The sequence below is a fragment of the Oncorhynchus mykiss genome, chromosome 15, assembly GCF_013265735.2.
Source record: "Oncorhynchus mykiss isolate Arlee chromosome 15, USDA_OmykA_1.1, whole genome shotgun sequence".
NCBI lineage: Eukaryota > Metazoa > Chordata > Actinopteri > Salmoniformes > Salmonidae > Oncorhynchus > Oncorhynchus mykiss.
In genome coordinates, this window is record NC_048579.1 from 9762566 (window position 1) to 9780065 (window position 17500).

The 17500-nt window shown below is 46.1% G+C and overlaps 1 protein-coding gene across 1 annotated transcript in view; it reads left to right on the plus strand.

The window, feature by feature from the left end:
* Nucleotides 1-17500, plus strand: part of LOC110489564 (neuropilin and tolloid-like protein 1) — a 175562-nt gene that overhangs the window by 146554 nt on the left and 11508 nt on the right. Inside the window, exons 7-8 of the mRNA XM_036943682.1 lie at nucleotides 4803-5031; nucleotides 16843-16956. Coding sequence (XP_036799577.1) covers nucleotides 4803-5031; nucleotides 16843-16956 — 343 coding nt within the window. The remainder of the gene's footprint in view (nucleotides 1-4802; nucleotides 5032-16842; nucleotides 16957-17500) is intronic.

Consider the following 17500-nt stretch of genomic DNA (forward strand, 5'->3'; position numbering starts at 1 on the left):
GCCAAATACATTTAAAGTTTTTTTTTTTCAATTCCTGACATTTAATCCTAGTAAACATTCCCTGTTTTAGGTCAGTTAGAATCACCACTTTATTTTAAGAATGTGAAAGGTCAGAATAATAGTAGAGAATATCATTTATTTCAGCTTTTTTTTCTTTCATCACATTCCCAGTGGGTCAGAAGTTCACATACACTCAATTAGTATTTGGTATCATTGCCAATTTTCGGGGTTTTTTGGTAGCCAAATGTGATGAACAAAACGGAGCGATTTCTCCTACACAAAGAATTGTTTTGGAAAAACTGAACATTTGCTATCTAACTGAGAGTCTCCTCATTGAAAACATCCGAAGTTCTTCAAAGGTAAATTATTTTATTTGAATGCTTCTCTTGTTTTTGTGAAAATGTTGCCCGCTGAATGCTACGCTAAATGCTACGCTAGCTATCAATACTGTTATACAAATGCTTGTTTTGCTATGGTTGAAAAGCATATTTTGAAAATCTGAGTTGACAGTGTTGTTAACAAAAGGCTAAGCTTGAGAGCTAGCATATTTATTTCATTTCATTTGCGATTTTCATGAATAGTTAACGTTGCGTTATGCTAATGAGCTTGCGGAGATAATTACACTCCTGGATACAGGTTTTTTTCGTAGCCAAACGTGATGAACAAAACGGAGCGATTTGTCCTACACAAATAATATTTTGGGAAAAACTGAACATTTGCTATCTGAGAGTCTCCTCATTGAAAACATCCGAAGTTCTTCAAAGGTAAATTATTTTATTTGAATGCTTTTCTTGTTTTTGTGAGAATGTTGCCCGCTGAATGCTACGCTAAATGCTACGCTAGCTATCAATACTGTTACACAAATGCTTGTTTTGCTATGGTTAAAAAGCATATTTTGAAAATCTGAGATGACAGTGTTGTTAAAAAAAAGACTAAGCTTGAGAGCTAGCATATTTATTTCATTTCATTTGCGATTTTCATGAATAGTTAACGTTGCGTTATGGTATTGAGCTTGAGGCTGTATTCACGATCCCGGATCCGGGATGGTATCCGGGATGGTATCAAGATTAACATAGCACCACATTCAAATAATATTACTAAAAATATTTATATTCATGAAATCACAAGTGCAATGTAGGAAAACACAGCTTACTTAGCCTTTTGTTAATCCACCTGTCGTGTCAGATTTTAAAATATGCTTTACAGCGAAAGCAATCCAGGCGTTTATGTAAGTTTATCGATCGCTCGACAAAACATACACACACACCTAGTATCAGCTTGGTCACGAAAATCAGAAAAGCAATCAAATTAATCGTTTACCTTTGATGATTTTCGGATGTTTTCACTCACGAGACTCCCAGTTACACAATAAATGTTCCCTTTTGTTCCATAAAGATTATTTTTATATCCAAAATACCTCCGTTTGTTTGGCGCATTATGTTCAGAAATCCACAGGAAAGAGTGGTCACGACAACGCAGACAAATTCCAAATAGTATCCGTAATGTCCACAGAAACCCTTTTATAATCAATCCTCAGGTTGTTTTTAAAATATATAATCGATAATATATCAACCGCAACTGTCTTTTTCAGTAGGAGAGGGAAAGGCAATGGCTGCCCAAACTCTGTTGCGCATACAAAACGCTGCTGGTACCCATTCATACAATGACACGATGTTATCTTTCTCGCTCATTTTTCAAAATAAAAGCCTGAAACTATGTCTAAAGAATGTTGACACCTTGAGGAAGTGATAGGAAAAGGAATCTGGTTGATATCCCTTTAGATGGAGCAAAGGCAGGCTATGGAACATGGAGTTTTCAAAATAGAAGCCACTTCCTGGTTTGATTTTCCTCAGGGTTTTGGCTGCAATATCAGTTCTGTTATACTCACAGACAATATTTTGACCGTTTTGGAAACTTTAGAGTGTTTTATATCCAATACTAATAATAATATGCATATATTAGCAACTGAGACTGAGGAGCAGGCCGTTTACTTTGGGCAACTTATTCATCCAAGCTACTCAATACTGCCCCCCAGCCATAAGAAGTTAACTTCCTGACTGATGTCTTGAGATGTTGCTTCAATATATCCACATCATTTTCCTACCTCATGAAGCCATCTATTTTATGAAGTGCACCAGTCCCTCCTGCAGCAAAGCACCCCCACAACATGATGCTACCACCCCTGTGCTTCATGGTTGGGATGGTGTTCTTTGGCTTGCAAGCCTCCCCGTTTTTCCTCCTAACATAACGATGGTCATTATGGCCAAACAGTTCTATTTTGTTTCATCAGACAAGAGGGCATTTCTCCAAAAAGTACGATTTTTGTCCCCATGTCCAGTTGCAAACTGTAGTCTGTCTTTTTTTGTGGCCGTTTTGCAGCAGTGGCTTCTTCCTTGCTGAGCGGCCTTCAGGTTATGTCGAAATATAACTCGTTTTACTGTGGATATAGATACTTTGTATCTGTTTCCTCCAGCATCTTCGCAAGGTCCTTTGCTGTTGTTCTGGGATTGATTTGCACTTTTCGCACCAAAGTAGTTTCATAGATTGACATAAACTAGTGCTTTTGCTGTTTGTTAGACCTACTCACCTTGTAGGTTAAAGCAAAGTAAATATGGACAGTTCGTCCAACATCTTCAATAAGCGCCTGGGGATTCGATAAGGACTCGTGCCGTCGCATCCCCGATGTGTCTGTCTTCTGTTGTAGCCTACTTCGGCGCTGCGATGCCTGTGAGAAGAACCCGATCGATCACATGACGGGCATTGGCTAATAAGAATGTAGATATCTGAGAAAGCGATATGAGTGAGAGCTGCTTTCGCAGCACAGAGATTGACAGCCGGGTTGAAGGGAATGATTATATTCAGCCCAAGGGCACAATGGCCACACCCTTTTTTTAGGGGGCATTACGGCCACAGCCTAGACATTGTCCTGCGTGAAAAGCCCAGGAGGGCGGCAGTTTCGGAGATTCTGCGAATCTGTGTCCACGACCAATAAACTTTGATTGTTTAATATTTCAAACAGTCTGGCTGTGATGTGTGAAGGTAAGAAGTGTGTGTAGTGCTTTCTTCCAGTGCTAGTTCTGTGATGAGGCTCAAATGTCAGTGGTCAGTCCTTCTAAGAGAGACAAGAAGACTTGGATGTGTCTTACTGTATGAAACCTAGCGAGTGAACCGTTGAATGATTCATCTACAACTTCTCCGGTCTCTCAGTAGTGCTGTGTGTGATGACTGTAAGTTTTGTCGAGTAAAGACACATGTTTGATCTAGCAGACGCACAGACATGAATGAGAGTGCAAACCTAAGAGCTCCTCTCAGTCTGTTTGAAGAAGTTCATCATGATCTGATTGGACACTGCTGCCATTGCAAGGCGTTGTCCTTATTGCTGAGGATGTGACGACTGAAAGGAATACAGCAAGAAGGAATGACTCAACATTTATCTCTCTCTTCCATTTTTCCCTGCCCGTTGTTTTCCCTCTACCCATTTCTCCTTCTCGATATCTTTTGACATCTCTATCCCTCATCCTCCTTACTCTTAGATTCTATCTTTATGCTTTGTCTCCTTGTCAATTCCCATCCACTTTGCTTCTCTCTCTCTCTTCCTTCTTTCTCCCTCAACCCCTCCTATCTCTGTCTCTCTTTCAATTCAATTCAAGGGGCTTTATTGGCATGGGAAACATGTGTTAACATTGCCAAAGCAAGTGAGGTAGATAATATATATAATATATATAATATATATATAATATATATTATATATCTCTCGTGCTCTTTCTCTTTTCATTTCATTTGTTTTCTCTCTTTCTCCACCTCTCCTCTCTCACTCTCTCTCGACCTCTCCTCTCTCACTCGCCCTCCACCCCTTCTCTCTCTCTCAATTAAATTTCAATTCAATTGAAGGGATTTATTAGCATGGGAAAAATATGTTTACATTTCCAAAGCAAGTGAAATAGATAATAAACAAAAGGGAAATAAAGAATAAAATGAACTGTAGACATTATTATTTAGACATTTTTGTGATTGTAAAGACATTTCGAGTATCATATTAGTGTTGTAATGATGTGCAAATAGTCTCTCTCTCTCCTTCCACCCGCCTCTCTTCCCTCTCCCTCCACCCCTTCTCTCTCCCTCCACCCCTTCTCTCTCCCTCTCCCTCCACCCCTCCTCTCCCTCCACCCTCATCTCTTCCCTCACTCTCCACCCTCCTCTCTCTTCCCTCTCCCTCCACCCGTCCTCTCCCTCCACCCTCCTTTATTTTTCCTCTTCCTCCACCCTCCTCTCTCTTCCCTCTCCCTCAATCCCCTTCTCTCTCTCTCCTGACACCCCTCCTCTCTCCCTCCACCCTCTTCTCTTCCCTCAACCTCCACCCTCCTCTCTTTCCTCTCCCTCCCTCCACCCCTCCTTTCTTTTTACTCTCCCTCCACCCTCCTCTTTTTCCTCTACCTCAACACTCCTCTCTCTCTCTCTCTCTCTCTCTCTCTCTCTCTCTCTTCCTTCCATTTGTCTTCTCTCTCTTTCCTCTCGTCACTCTCCCTCTTCCTCCACCCTCCTCTCTTTCCTCTCCCTCAACCCTCCTCTCTTTTTCCTAACCCTTCACCCTCTTTCTCTCTCTCTCTCTCTTTCTCCTGACACCTCTCCTCTCTCCCTCCACCCTCTCTCTCTCCTCTCTTTTCCCTCTCCCTCCACCCTCCTCTCTTTTTCCTAACCCTCCACCCTCTCTCTCTCTCCTGACACCTCTCCTCTCTCCCTCCACCCTCTCTCTCCTCTCTTTTCCCTCTCCCTCCACCCCTCCTCTCTCCCTCCACCCCCAGATCTACCTGCGTTTCCTGGACTATGAGATGCAGAACAGTAATGAGTGTAAGCGTAACTTTGTGGCGGTGTACGACGGCAGTGCCTCCGTGGAGGACCTGAAGAACAAGTTCTGCTCTACGGTGGCCAACGACGTGATGCTGGTGTCCACCACGGGGGTGATCAGGATGTGGGCCGACCAGGGCAGCAGAAGGAGCCACTTCAGGATACTCTTCACCACCTTTCAAGAACGTAAGACTGTTGGTGATGTGCACATACACATTCACTCATATCCTGGCAGTGTATGGGCTGACTGGAAATACACAGATACGTGTTGCCAGACCAGTCATCATGATACATTGGCTATGTATGTTGTGTCAATGGAAAAGCTATCCAGTCAAGACATTTACTGGAAAATGAACAATCTAGTGGGGATGACCTACATTAATGTATGGATAGGGTACATGAACGCCCCCTAACACTCATAGCGTGACCCCCTAAACCCATGTCTGCAGTGTTAAACAGACCCTAAAACAACCCACGTAGTGGCGGCCATTAAATAAAAACAGGAGCGTATATGTACATATATATATATATATATATATATATACACAGTGGGGAGAAGTATTTGATACACTGCCGATTTTGCAGGTTTTCCAACTTACAAAGCATGTAGAGGTCTGTAATTTTTATCATAGGTACACTTCAACTGTGAGAGACGGAATCTAAAACAAAAATCCAGAAAATCACATTGTATGATTTTTAAGTAGTTATATATATATATATATAGAGGGAGCGAGGGAGGGAGAGAGGGAGAGAGAGAGAGAGAGAGAGAGAGAGAGAGAGAGAGAGAGAGAGAGAGAGAGAGAGAGAGAGAGAGAGAGAGAGAGAGAGAGAGAGAGAGAGAGAGAGAGAGGGGGGGAGAGACACAGAGAGAGAGAGAGAGAGAGAGAGAGAGAGAGAGACACAGAGAGAGAGAGAGAGAGAGAGAGAGAGAGATGTCATAACTGTAATCTGCTTTACTGATTTTGTAGCACTTCAGTTGATTGTGTTCATATCCTCTTGAATGTTTGATTGGCTGGTATGAGCTGGAACAACAACTGTTAGAATCGTGTTCCACTACTGGTCAAAAGTTTTAGAACGCCTACTCATTCAAGGGTTTAAGTTTAGTTAGTTAGTTTAAATGTATGGGTTCATTGACTGTAGAGTTAGCCCCCGAGGGAATGGTCTTCTCTCTTCCCTCTTTCTCACTCCACCCTGTAACACAGACGCTGGGAGTCGAGAAGCAATTTAATAATACAATAAACATGGAACAATACAAAACAAGAGTAGTGTCTGGACATGAAAAACACAAGTAATAGTGCCTGGGGACAGAACCGAAGGGACAGCCAGATACAGGGGAGGTCATCCTAGAAGTGATGCGTCCAGGTGAGTGTCATGAGGTGCAGGTGCACTTAACGATGCTGGCAGGTGTGGTGCTGGTGACGTCGAGCGCCGGAGAGGGGGAGAGGGAGTAAACATGACACACCCCTCCTCTCTCTCTCTTTCTCTCTTCCTTTGATTTGTCTTCTCTCTCTCTCTTCTCTCTCTCTTCACTCTGCCTCTTCCTCCACACCTCCTCTCTCCCTCCACCATCCTTTCTCTCAGATAGTATGTGTGTGTGTGTGTTCATTGACTGTAGAGTTAGCTCCCGAGGGAATGGGCTTGGGCCAAACCGCTGAGGACAGACTGCAGAGGTGCAGTCTAACTATCTCATGTGGCTTTACGAGTGTTTAAACAGCTCTGGAGAGGGAGCATTCTATTAGGGAGAGTATTGTCTCTTAATGCTGCTTGAGAGTTTTCATAACACACACACATACACACACACACACACACAGATCTACATAAGCTACAAAAGTGTTAGATCGGTGTGTGTGTGTGTGTGTGTGTGTGTGTATGTGTGTGTGTGTGTGTGTGTGTGTGTGTGTGTGTGTGTGTGTGTGTGTGTGTGTGTGTGTGTGTGTGTGTGTGTGTGTGTGTGTGTGTGTGTGTGTGTGTGTGTGCGTGCATGCGTGCGTGCGTGCACGTGTGAATAGGCAGTGCAGTTGTTCCCACTTTTTGAGGCCTATCCCCTGAATGAAGCCAGGCTGTGCCGTTGCCCCGGTAACACTGATGCCTAAGTCACTCAACCGATACCCAGCAGGTCCGTCTGCTAGAGCTGCGTTCAGAACCACAGAGCAACACCATCAACACTATGTAAACATGCAGGTAGAACCAGGCAATATGCAGGTATACCACATCTCTCTTCAACTGACCCTCAGCTACACCCTGTAGACTAAAGACAAAAGTCACTGTTTAATAACCTTGAAACACTAACAGTGCCTCAGCAGATACCGAGTCAGATACCCAGTCAGAAACCCAGTCAGAAACCCAGTCAGAAACCCAGTCAGATACCCAGTCAGATACCCAGTCAGATACCCAGTCAGAAACCCAGTCAGATACCTAGTCAGATACCCAGTCAGATACCCAGTCAGAAACCCAGTCAGATACCCAGTCAGATACCTAGTCAGATACCCAGTCAGATACCTAGTCAGATACCCAGTCAGATACCCAGTCAGATACCCAGTCAGATACCTAGTCAGATACCCAGTCAGATACCCAGTCAGAAACCCAGTCAGAAACCCAGTCAGATACCCAGTCAGATACCCAGTCAGAAACCCAGTCAGATACCCAGTCAGATACCCAGTCAGAAACCCAGTCAGAAACCCAGTCAAAAACCCAGTCAGATACCCAGTCAGATACCCAGTCAGATACCGAGTCAGAAACCCAGTCAGATACCCAGTCAGATACCGAGTCAGAAACCCAGTCAGAAACCCAGTCAGATACCCAGTCAGATACCCAGTCAGATACTGAGTCAGAAACCAGTCAGATACCTAGTCAGATACCCAGTCAGATACCCAGTCAGAAACCCAGTCAGATACCTAGTCAGATACCGAGTCAGATACCCAGTCAGATACAGAGTCAGAAACCCAGTCAGATACCCAGTCAGATACTGAGTCAGATACCCAGTCAGAAACCCAGTCAGATACCCAGTCAGAAACCCAGTCAGATACTGAGTCAGATACCCAGTCAGATACCCAGTCAGAAACCCAGTCAGATACCGAGTCAGAAACCCAGTCAGAAACTCAGTCAGATACCCAGTCAGAGACCCAGTCAGATACACAATCAGATACCCAGTCAGATACCCAGTCAGAAACCCAGTCAGATACTGAGTCAGAAACCCAGTCAGAAACCCAGTCAGATACCGAGTCAGAAACCCAGTCAGGTACCCAGTCAGATACCCAGTCAGAAACCCAGTCAGATACCAAGTCAGAAACCCAGTCAGATACTGAGTCAGATACCCAGTCAGATACCAAGTCAGAAACCCAGTCAGATAACCAGTCAGATACCCAGTCAGATACCCAGTCAGATACCCAGTCAGATACCGAGTCAGAAACCCAGTCAGATACTGAGTCAGATACCCAGTCAGATACCAAGTCAGAAACCCAGTCAGATACCCAGTCAGATACCTAGTCAGAAACCCAGTCAGAAACCCAGTCAGATACCCACCCTTGGTGGTTAGAACTGGTACTGTGTTCAGGAAGAGCGAGACAGAGAGAGAGGGACATCCCTTCCCTTGGTGGTTAGAACTGGTACTGTGTTCAGGAAGAGCGAGACAGAGAGAGGGACAGCCCTCCCCTTGGTGGTAAGAACTGGTACTGTGTTCAGGAAGAGCGAGACAGAGAGAGAGGGACATCCCTCCCCTTGGTGGTAAGAACTGGTAATGTGTTCAGGAAGAGCGAGACAGAGAGAGAGGGACATCTCTCCCCTTGGTGGTAAGAACTGGTACTGTGTTCAGGAAGAGCGAGACAGAGAGAGAGGGACATCCCTCCCCTTGGTGGTAAGAACTGGTACTGTGTTCAGGAAGAGCGAGACAGAGAGAGAGGGACAACCCTCCCCTTGGTGGTTAGAACTGGTACTGTGTTCAGGAAGAGCGAGACAGAGAGAGAGGGACAACCCTCCCCTTGGTGGTTAGAACTGGTACCCGTGTTCAGGAAGAGCGAGACAGAGAGAGAGGGACAACCCTCCCCTTGGTGGTAAGAACTGGTACTGTGTTCAGGAAGAGCGAGACAGAGAGAGAGGGACAACCCTCCCCTTGGTGGTTAGAACTGGTACTGTGATCAGGAAGTGCGAGACAGAGAGAGAGGGACAACCCTCCGCTTGGTGGTAAGAACTGGTAATGTGTTCAGGAAGAGCGAGACAGAGAGAGAGGGACATCCCTCCCCTTGGTGGTTAGAACTGGTACTGTGTTCAGGAAGAGCGAGACAGAGAGAGAGGGACATCCCTCCCCTTGGTGGTAAGAACTGGTACTGTGTTCAGGAAGAGCGAGACAGAGAGAGAGGGACATCCCTCCCCTTGGTGGTAAGAACTGGTACTGTGTTCAGGAAGAGCGAGACAGAGAGAGAGGGACAACCCTCCCCTTGGTGGTTAGAACTGGTACTGTGTTCAGGAAGAGCGAGACAGAGAGAGAGGGACAACCCTCCCCTTGGTGGTTAGAACTGGTACTGTGTTCAGGAAGAGCGAGACAGAGAGAGAGGGACAACCCTCCCCTTGGTGGTAAGAACTGGTACTGTGTTCAGGAAGAGCGAGACAGAGAGAGAGGGACAACCCTCCCCTTGGTGGTTAGAACTGGTACTGTGATCAGGAAGTGCGAGACAGAGAGAGAGGGACAACCCTCCGCTTGGTGGTAAGAACTGGTAATGTGTTCAGGAAGAGCGAGACAGAGAGAGAGGGACATCCCTCCCCTTGGTGGTTAGAACTGGTACTGTGTTCAGGAAGAGCGAGACAGAGAGAGAGGGACATCCCTCCCCTTGGTGGTAAGAACTGGTACTGTGTTCAGGAAGAGCGAGACAGAGAGAGAGGGACAACCCTCCCCTTGGTGGTTAGAACTGGTACTGTGTTCAGGAAGAGCGAGACAGAGAGAGAGGGACATCCCTCCCCTTGGTGGTTAGAACTGGTACTGTGTTCAGGAAGAGCGAGACAGAGAGAGAGGGACAACCCTCCCCTTGGTGGTTAGAACTGGTACTGTGTTCAGGAAGAGCGAGACAGAGAGAGAGGGACAACCCTCCCCTTGGTGGTAAGAACTGGTACTGTGTTCAGGAAGAGCGAGACAGAGAGAGAGGGACAACCCTCCCCTTGGTGGTAAGAACTGGTAATGTGATCAGGAAGTGCGAGACAGAGAGAGAGGGACAACCCTCCGCTTGGTGGTAAGAACTGGTAATGTGTTCAGGAAGAGCGAGACAGAGAGAGAGGGACAACACTCCCCTTGGTGGTAAGAACTGGTACTGTGTTCAGGAAGAGCGAGACAGAGAGAGAGGGACATCCCTCCCCTTGGTGGTAAGAACTGGTACTGTGATCAGGAAGAGCGAGACAGAGAGAGAGGGACAACCCTCCCCTTGGTGGTTAGAACTGGTACTGTGTTCAGGAAGAGCGAGACAGAGAGAGAGGGACAACCCTCCGCTTGGTGGTAAGAACTGGTAATGTGTTCAGGAAGAGCGAGACAGAGAGAGAGGGACAACCCTCCCCTTGGTGGTTAGAACTGGTACTGTGTTCAGGAAGAGCGACAGCAAATCAAATCAACAGCAAATCAGACAGCAAATCAAATCAAATTGTATTTGTCACACGAGCCGAATACAACGGGTGTAGACAATACAGTGAAATGTTTACTTACAAGCCCTTAACCAACAATGGTTTTTAAGAGGTTTTAAGAAAAAGTTAAGTAAAATATAGATAAGTAAAACATAGAAAATAAAAGTAACAAATAATTAAAGAGCAGCAGTAAAATAAAAATAACGAGGTTATATACAGGGGGTACCGGTACAGAGTCAATGTGCAGGGGCACCAGTTAGTCGAGGTAATTGAGGTAATATGTAGAGTTAAAGTGACTATGCATAGATAATAAACAGAGAGTAGCAGCAGTGTAAAAGAGGGGGTGTTAATGCAAATAGTCTGGGTAGCCATTTGATTAGCTGTTCAGCAGTCTCATGGCTTGGGGGTAGAAGCTGTTAAGGAGCCTATTGGTCTTAGACTTGGTGCTCCGGTACCGCTTGCCGTGCGGTAGCAGAGAGAACAGTCTATGACTTGGGTGGCTGGAGTCTTTGAAAATTTTTAGGGCCTTCCTCTGACACCGCCTGGTATAGAGGTGCTGGATGGCAGGAAGTTTGGCCCCGGTGATGTACTGGGCTGTACGCACTACCCTCTAAGTGGTTTAATGGGCTCCTCTTTATCAGACAGCAGTGTGGTTTAATGGGCTCCTCTTTATCAGACAGCAGTGTGGTTTAATGGGCTCCTCTTTATCAGACAGCAGTGTGGTTTAATGGGCTCCTCTTTATCAGACAGCAGTGAGGTTTAATGGGCTCCTCTTTATCAGACAACAGTGTGGTTTAATGGGCTCCTCTGTACCAGACAACAGTGTGGTTTAATGGGCTCCTCTTTATCAGACAACAGTGTGGTTTAATGGGCTCCTCTTTATCAGACAACAGTGTGGTTTAATGGGCTCCTCTTTATCAGACAACAGTGAGGTTTAATGGGCTCCTCTTTATCAGACAACAGTGTGGTTTAATGGGCTCCTCTTTATCAGACAACAGTGTGGTTTAATATGCTCCTCTTTATCTGACAACAGTGTGGTGTAATGGACTCCTCTTTATCAGACAACAGTGTGGTTTAATGGGCTCCTCTTTATCAGACAACAGTGTGGTTTAATGGGCTCCTCTTTATCAGACAACAGTGTGGTTTAATGGGCTCCTCTTTATCAGACAACAGTGAGGTTTAATGGGCTCCTCTTTATCAGACAACAGTGTGGTTTAATGGGCTCCTCTTTATCAGACAGCAGTGAGGTTTAATGGGCTCCTCTTTATCAGACAACAGTGTGGTTTAATGGGCGCCTCTTTATCAGACAACAGTGTGGTTTAATGGGCTCCTCTTTATCAGACAACAGTGTGGTTTAATGGGCTCCTCTTTATCAGACAACAGTGTGGTTTAATGGGCTCCTCTTTATCAGACAACAGTGTGGTTTAATGGGCTCCTCTTTATCAGACAACAGTGTGGTTTAATGGGCTCCTCTTTATCAGACAACAGTGTGGTTTAATGGGCTCCTCTTTATCAGACAACAGTGTGGTTTAATGGGCTCCTCTTTATCAGACAGCAGTGTGGTTTAATGGGCTCCTCTGTACCAGACAGCAGTGTGGTTTAATGGGCTCCTCTTTATCAGACAACAGTGTGTTTTAATGCCGCATGCATTTGAATGCATACATCTGTGTGCATGTGTGTGTGCATGTGTGTGTGTGCTTTTGTGTGTGTGTGTGTGTGCATGTGTGCGTGTGTGCATGCGTGTGTGCGTGTGCTTGCGTGTGTGCTTGCATGTGTGCGTGTGTGCATATGTGTTTGTGCATGTGTGCGTGTGTGTGTGCATGTGCGTGCGTGTCTGTGAGTGTTACCACTTCCCTTTCCACAGCCTGTAAATAACCATAGTTTAAACACGGTCAGCCACAACACACTCTAACCAGATCCTACTGGAGACGGGTTGCACTGTGAACTGCTGCTCCCAACACTCTGCATGCAGCTCCTGATAAATGGGATGGCTTGGGGACTGACTTCAATCCTTTGATGCACTAAACCAGAACATGTGCACGTCCAGAATCATTCAAAATAATGTATGTGAATTGGGACTGGTGGACTTTAATTAATTTAAATAGTTTGTTCTTATCCAATGTGCTCTTCTCAGGAGTCAACCCCTACATCCCTCTGTTCTCAGGAGTCAACCCCTACATCCCTCTGTTCTCAGGAGTCAACCCCTACATTCCGACCCTCTGTTTTCAGGAGTCAACCCCTACATCCCTCTGTTCTCAGGAGTCAACCCCTACATCCCTCTGTTCTGTTGAGTCAGTGCAGTAAATATTGAATGTTCAGTTAAAACTATACCACTTGAAACAGATAACCATTGGATTGCAATAAAGATTGATTAAATCCCATGAAATAACATCAAATTGAATGGAGGAAACTGCCTTGGCTTGGTGTGTTCATTTGATTCGTCAGCAGGTCTGTCTATTACACTGAGTGGGTCTGTCTATTACACTAGGTGGGTCTGTCTGTTACACTAGGTGGGTCTGTCTATTACACTAGGTGGGTCTGTCTGTTACACTAGTTGGGTCTGTCTGTTACACTAGGTGGGTCTGTCTATTACACTGAGTGGGTCTGTCTATTACACTAGGTGGGTCTGTCTATTACACTGAGTGGGTCTGTCTATTACACTAGGTGGGTCTGTCTATTACACTGAGTGGGTCTGTCTATTACACTAGGTGGGTCTGTCTATTACACTGAGTGGGTCTGTCTATTACACTGAGTGGGTCTGTCTATTACACTGAGTGGGTCTGTCTATTACACTGAGTGGGTCTGTCTATTACACTAGGTGGGTCTGTCTATTACACTGAGTGGGTCTGTCTATTACACTAGGTGGGTCTGTCTATTACACTGAGTGGGTCTGTCTATTACACTAGGTGGGTCTGTCTATTACACTGAGTGGGTCTGTCTATTACACTGAGTGGGTCTGTCTATTACACTAGGTGGGTCTGTCTATTACACTAGGTGGGTCTGTCTATTACACTGAGTGGGTCTGTCTATTACACTAGGTGGGTCTGTCTATTACACTGAGTGGGTCTGTCTATTACACTGAGTGGGTCTGTCTATTACACTAGGTGGGTCTGTCTATTACACTGAGTGGGTCTGTCTATTACACTGAGTGGGTCTGTCTATTACACTAGGTGGGTCTGTCTATTACACTAGGTGGGTCTGTCTATTACACTGAGTGGGTCTGTCTATTACACTAGGTGGGTCTGTCTATTACACTGAGTGGGTCTGTCTATTACACTGAGTGGGTCTGTCTATTACACTGGGTGGGTCTGTCTATTACACTAGGTGGGTCTGTCTATTACACTGAGTGGGTCTGTCTATTACACTAGGTGGGTCTGTCTATTACACTGAGTGGGTCTGTCTATTACACTGAGTGGGTCTGTCTATTACACTGAGTGGGTCTGTCTATTACACTGAGTGGGTCTGTCTATTACACTAGGTGGGTCTGTCTATTACACTGAGTGGGTCTGTCTATTACACTAGGTGGGTCTGTCTATTACACTGAGTGGGTCTGTCTATTACACTGAGTGGGTCTGTCTATTACACTAGGTGGGTCTGTCTATTACACTGAGTGGGTCTGTCTATTACACTGAGTGGGTCTGTCTATTACACTAGGTGGGTCTGTCTATTACACTAGGTGGGTCTGTCTATTACACTGGGTGGGTCTGTCTATTACACTAGGTGGGTCTGTCTATTACACTGGGTGGGTGTGTCCATTACACCGGGTGGGTGTGTCCATTACACCGGGTGGGTGTGTCCATTACACTGGGTAAGCCGCAGGATGGCCAGTGCATTAGTGTTATAGGTGATTGAGAGGGGAGGTGTCTTGCTTGTGTAATTACCGCTGTGATGATGAAGCACTGACACATTACCAGAGATGCTATAATTGGATAACTCTTTTCATGCTGCCTCGAAGGCTCTGTCTCTCCTTTCTCTCTCTCCCTCTCTCTCTCTCCTAACACCTCTCTCTCCCCCCTCTCTCTCTCTCTCTCTCTCTCTCTCTCTTTCTCTCTCTCTCTCTCTCTCTCTCTCTCTTTCTCTCTCTCTCTTTCTCTCTCTCTCTCTCTCCTAACACACCTCTCTCTCTCACCTAACACATCTCTCTCTCATAACACATCTCGCTCTCTCTCCTAACACCTCTCTTTCTCCCTCTCTCTCAACACCTCTCTCTCTCCCTTTCTCTCTCTCTCTATCTCTCCTAACACATCTCTTTCTCTCTCTCTCTCCTAACACCTCTCTCTCTCTCTCTCTCTCTCTCTCTCTCTCTCTCCCTTTCTCTCTCTCTCGTAACACCTCTCTCTCTCTCTCTCTCTCCCTTTCTCTCTCCCTATCTCTCCTAACACCTCTCTCTCTCCATTTCTCTCTTCTAACACCTCTATCTCTCTCTTTCTCCCTCTCTCTCTCTCTCTCTCACACCTCTCTCCCTCTCTCTTTCTCCCTCTCTCTCTCTCTCTCTCTTTCTCCCTCTCTCTCTCTCTCCTAACACCTCTCTCTCTTTCTCTCTCTCCTAACACCCCTCTCTCTCTTTCTCTCTCTCTCGCTCTCTCTCTCTCTCTCTCTCTCTCCTAACACCTCTCTCTCTTTCTCTCTCTCCTAACACCTCTCTCTCTCTTTCTCTCTCTCTCCTTACACCTATCTCTCTCTCTCTTTCTCCCTCTCGCTCTCTCCTAACACCCCTCTCTCTCTCTTTCTCCCTCTCTCTCCTAACACCTCTCTCTTTCTCTTTCTCCCTCTCTCTCTCTCCTAACACCTCTCTCTCTCTCTTTCTCCCTCTCTCTCTCCTAACACCTCTCTCATTCTCTCTCTCTCTTTTTCTCCCTCTCTCTCTCCTTACACCCCTCTCTCTCTCTCTTTCTCCCTCTCTCTCTCTCTCCTAACACCCCTCTCTCTCTTTCTCCCTCTCTCTCTCTCCTAACACCCATCTCTCTCTCTTTCTCCCTCTCTCTCTCCTAACACCCATCTCTCTCTCTTTCTCCCTCTCTCTCCTAACACCTCTATCGCTCTCTCTTTCTCCCTCTCTCTCTCCTAACCTCTCTATCTCTTTCTCCCTCTCTCTCTCCTAACACCTCTATTGCTCTCTCTTTCTCCCTCTCTCTCTCTCCTAACGCCTCTCTTTCTCTCTCTCTCTCTCCTAACACCTCTCGTTCTCCCTCTCTCTCTCTCCTAAAACATCTCACTTTGTATGATCTCAGTCGCCAACTATCATCGCACACACACACACACAAACACGCACGCACAGCGTTCCATTCCCTGCCAGTATCAACACACCATCATAACGTACCTCTTAAGTTTGCACATGTCTCCCTAGTGGCATCTATACGTAGATCATTGGTTTCCCCATTCAAGTTAAGTTATGTATATATGCAGTAACTCTGGCCCTGAAGGATTCAGGCCGACATGTGTTAGTGTGATATCTCCAGGATATCAAGGTATTCTCTCCAGGTGTTACCCTGCCTGTGTAATTATATAGATAGCTTTATGAAGAGCACTCTAGTGTTAGTCTGACATGTAATTATACAGATAGCTTTATGAAGTACACTCCCAGAGAGATTACTATGCACGGCCTTGTCTCAGCGGATTTCTGATTAAGGGAGGAAAGATGAAAATTCATGGAGAACAGATGGTACAGAGCTGAGTCATTACACAGGTTCATGTCTGTCTCTGATAATGATTCACGTTGTTGACTGATTGGTGCTTCCTGGTGGGGTTGATTTTGTGTCAGATCAGACACGGTTAAAAGGCTGGTTGGTCTACAATAGAATGCCCTCCTTTCATTAAAATCACAATCGTCCTTAATCATTTGAGTTATGTAGCTCATACCTGTGATTATTTTGGGGAAACGTCTAATACATAATTGATTACAAAAATGGGAAGGGTGGCAGGTAGCCTAGTGGTTAGAGCGTTGGGACAGTAACCAGCAGGTAGCCTAGTGGTTAGAGCAGGTAGCCTAGTGGTTAGAGCAGGTAGCCTAGTGGTTAGAGCAGGTAGCCTAGTGGTTAGAGCGTTGGGACAGTACCCGGAAGGTTGCTGGATCGAATCCCCGAGCTGTTCCCCTGTTCTCCTGGCACCGAAGACGTTGATCTCAATTAAGCCCCCCCCCCCCCTCCCGCAACGCTCTGTTTCAACTGACTAGGTACCCCCCCTTTCCCCACTACAGTTGTTGAGCACTGCAAGCAACTGATTCCTATGAGTACCTGATGTATCTCTCTAACGTTGCTCTCTCTCCTGTCGCCGCATGAACAACTGACTAGGTACCCCCCCTTTCCCCACTACAGTTGTTGAGCACTGCAAGCAACTGATTCCTATGAGTACATGATGTATCTCTCTAACGTTGCTCTCTCTCTCCTGTCGTCACAGCTCCATGCGACCCAGGTGCCTTCTTCTGTCACAGCAACATGTGCATCAACAACACCCTGGTGTGTAATGGCATTCAGAACTGTGTCTACCCCTGGGACGAGAACCACTGCAAAGGTCAGATGTCAAACCCAGGCTCAATATTATTAGCATGTTTTTATGTCATTACATGAAGATAAGGGGGATCATAGCTATATTCAAAACAGTTCAGGAGCTGCTCCAAATCCTGTGTTTAACCCTTTACTATGGTTGGTGTCTTGACTGATTTGTCCAAAATCGGCTCTACCACTCTCTCCCTCTTCCAGCCCACTCTCTCCCTCTCCCAGGTCACTCTCTCCCTCTCCCAGCTCACTCTCTCCCACTCCCAGCTCACTCTCTCCCTCTCCTAGCTCAATCTCTCCCTCTTCCAGCTCACTCTCTCGCTCTCCTAGCTCACTCTCTCCCACTCCCAGCTCACTCTCTCCATCTCCCAGCTCACTCTCTCCATCTCCCAGCTCACTCTCTCCCACTCCCAGCTCACTCTCTCCACCTCCCAGCTCACTCTCTCCCACTCCCAGCTCACTCTCTCCCTCTCCCAGCTCAATCTCTCCCTCTCCTAGCTCAATCTCTCCCTCTTCCAGCTCACTCTCTCCCACTCCCAGCTCACTCTCTCCCTCTCCCA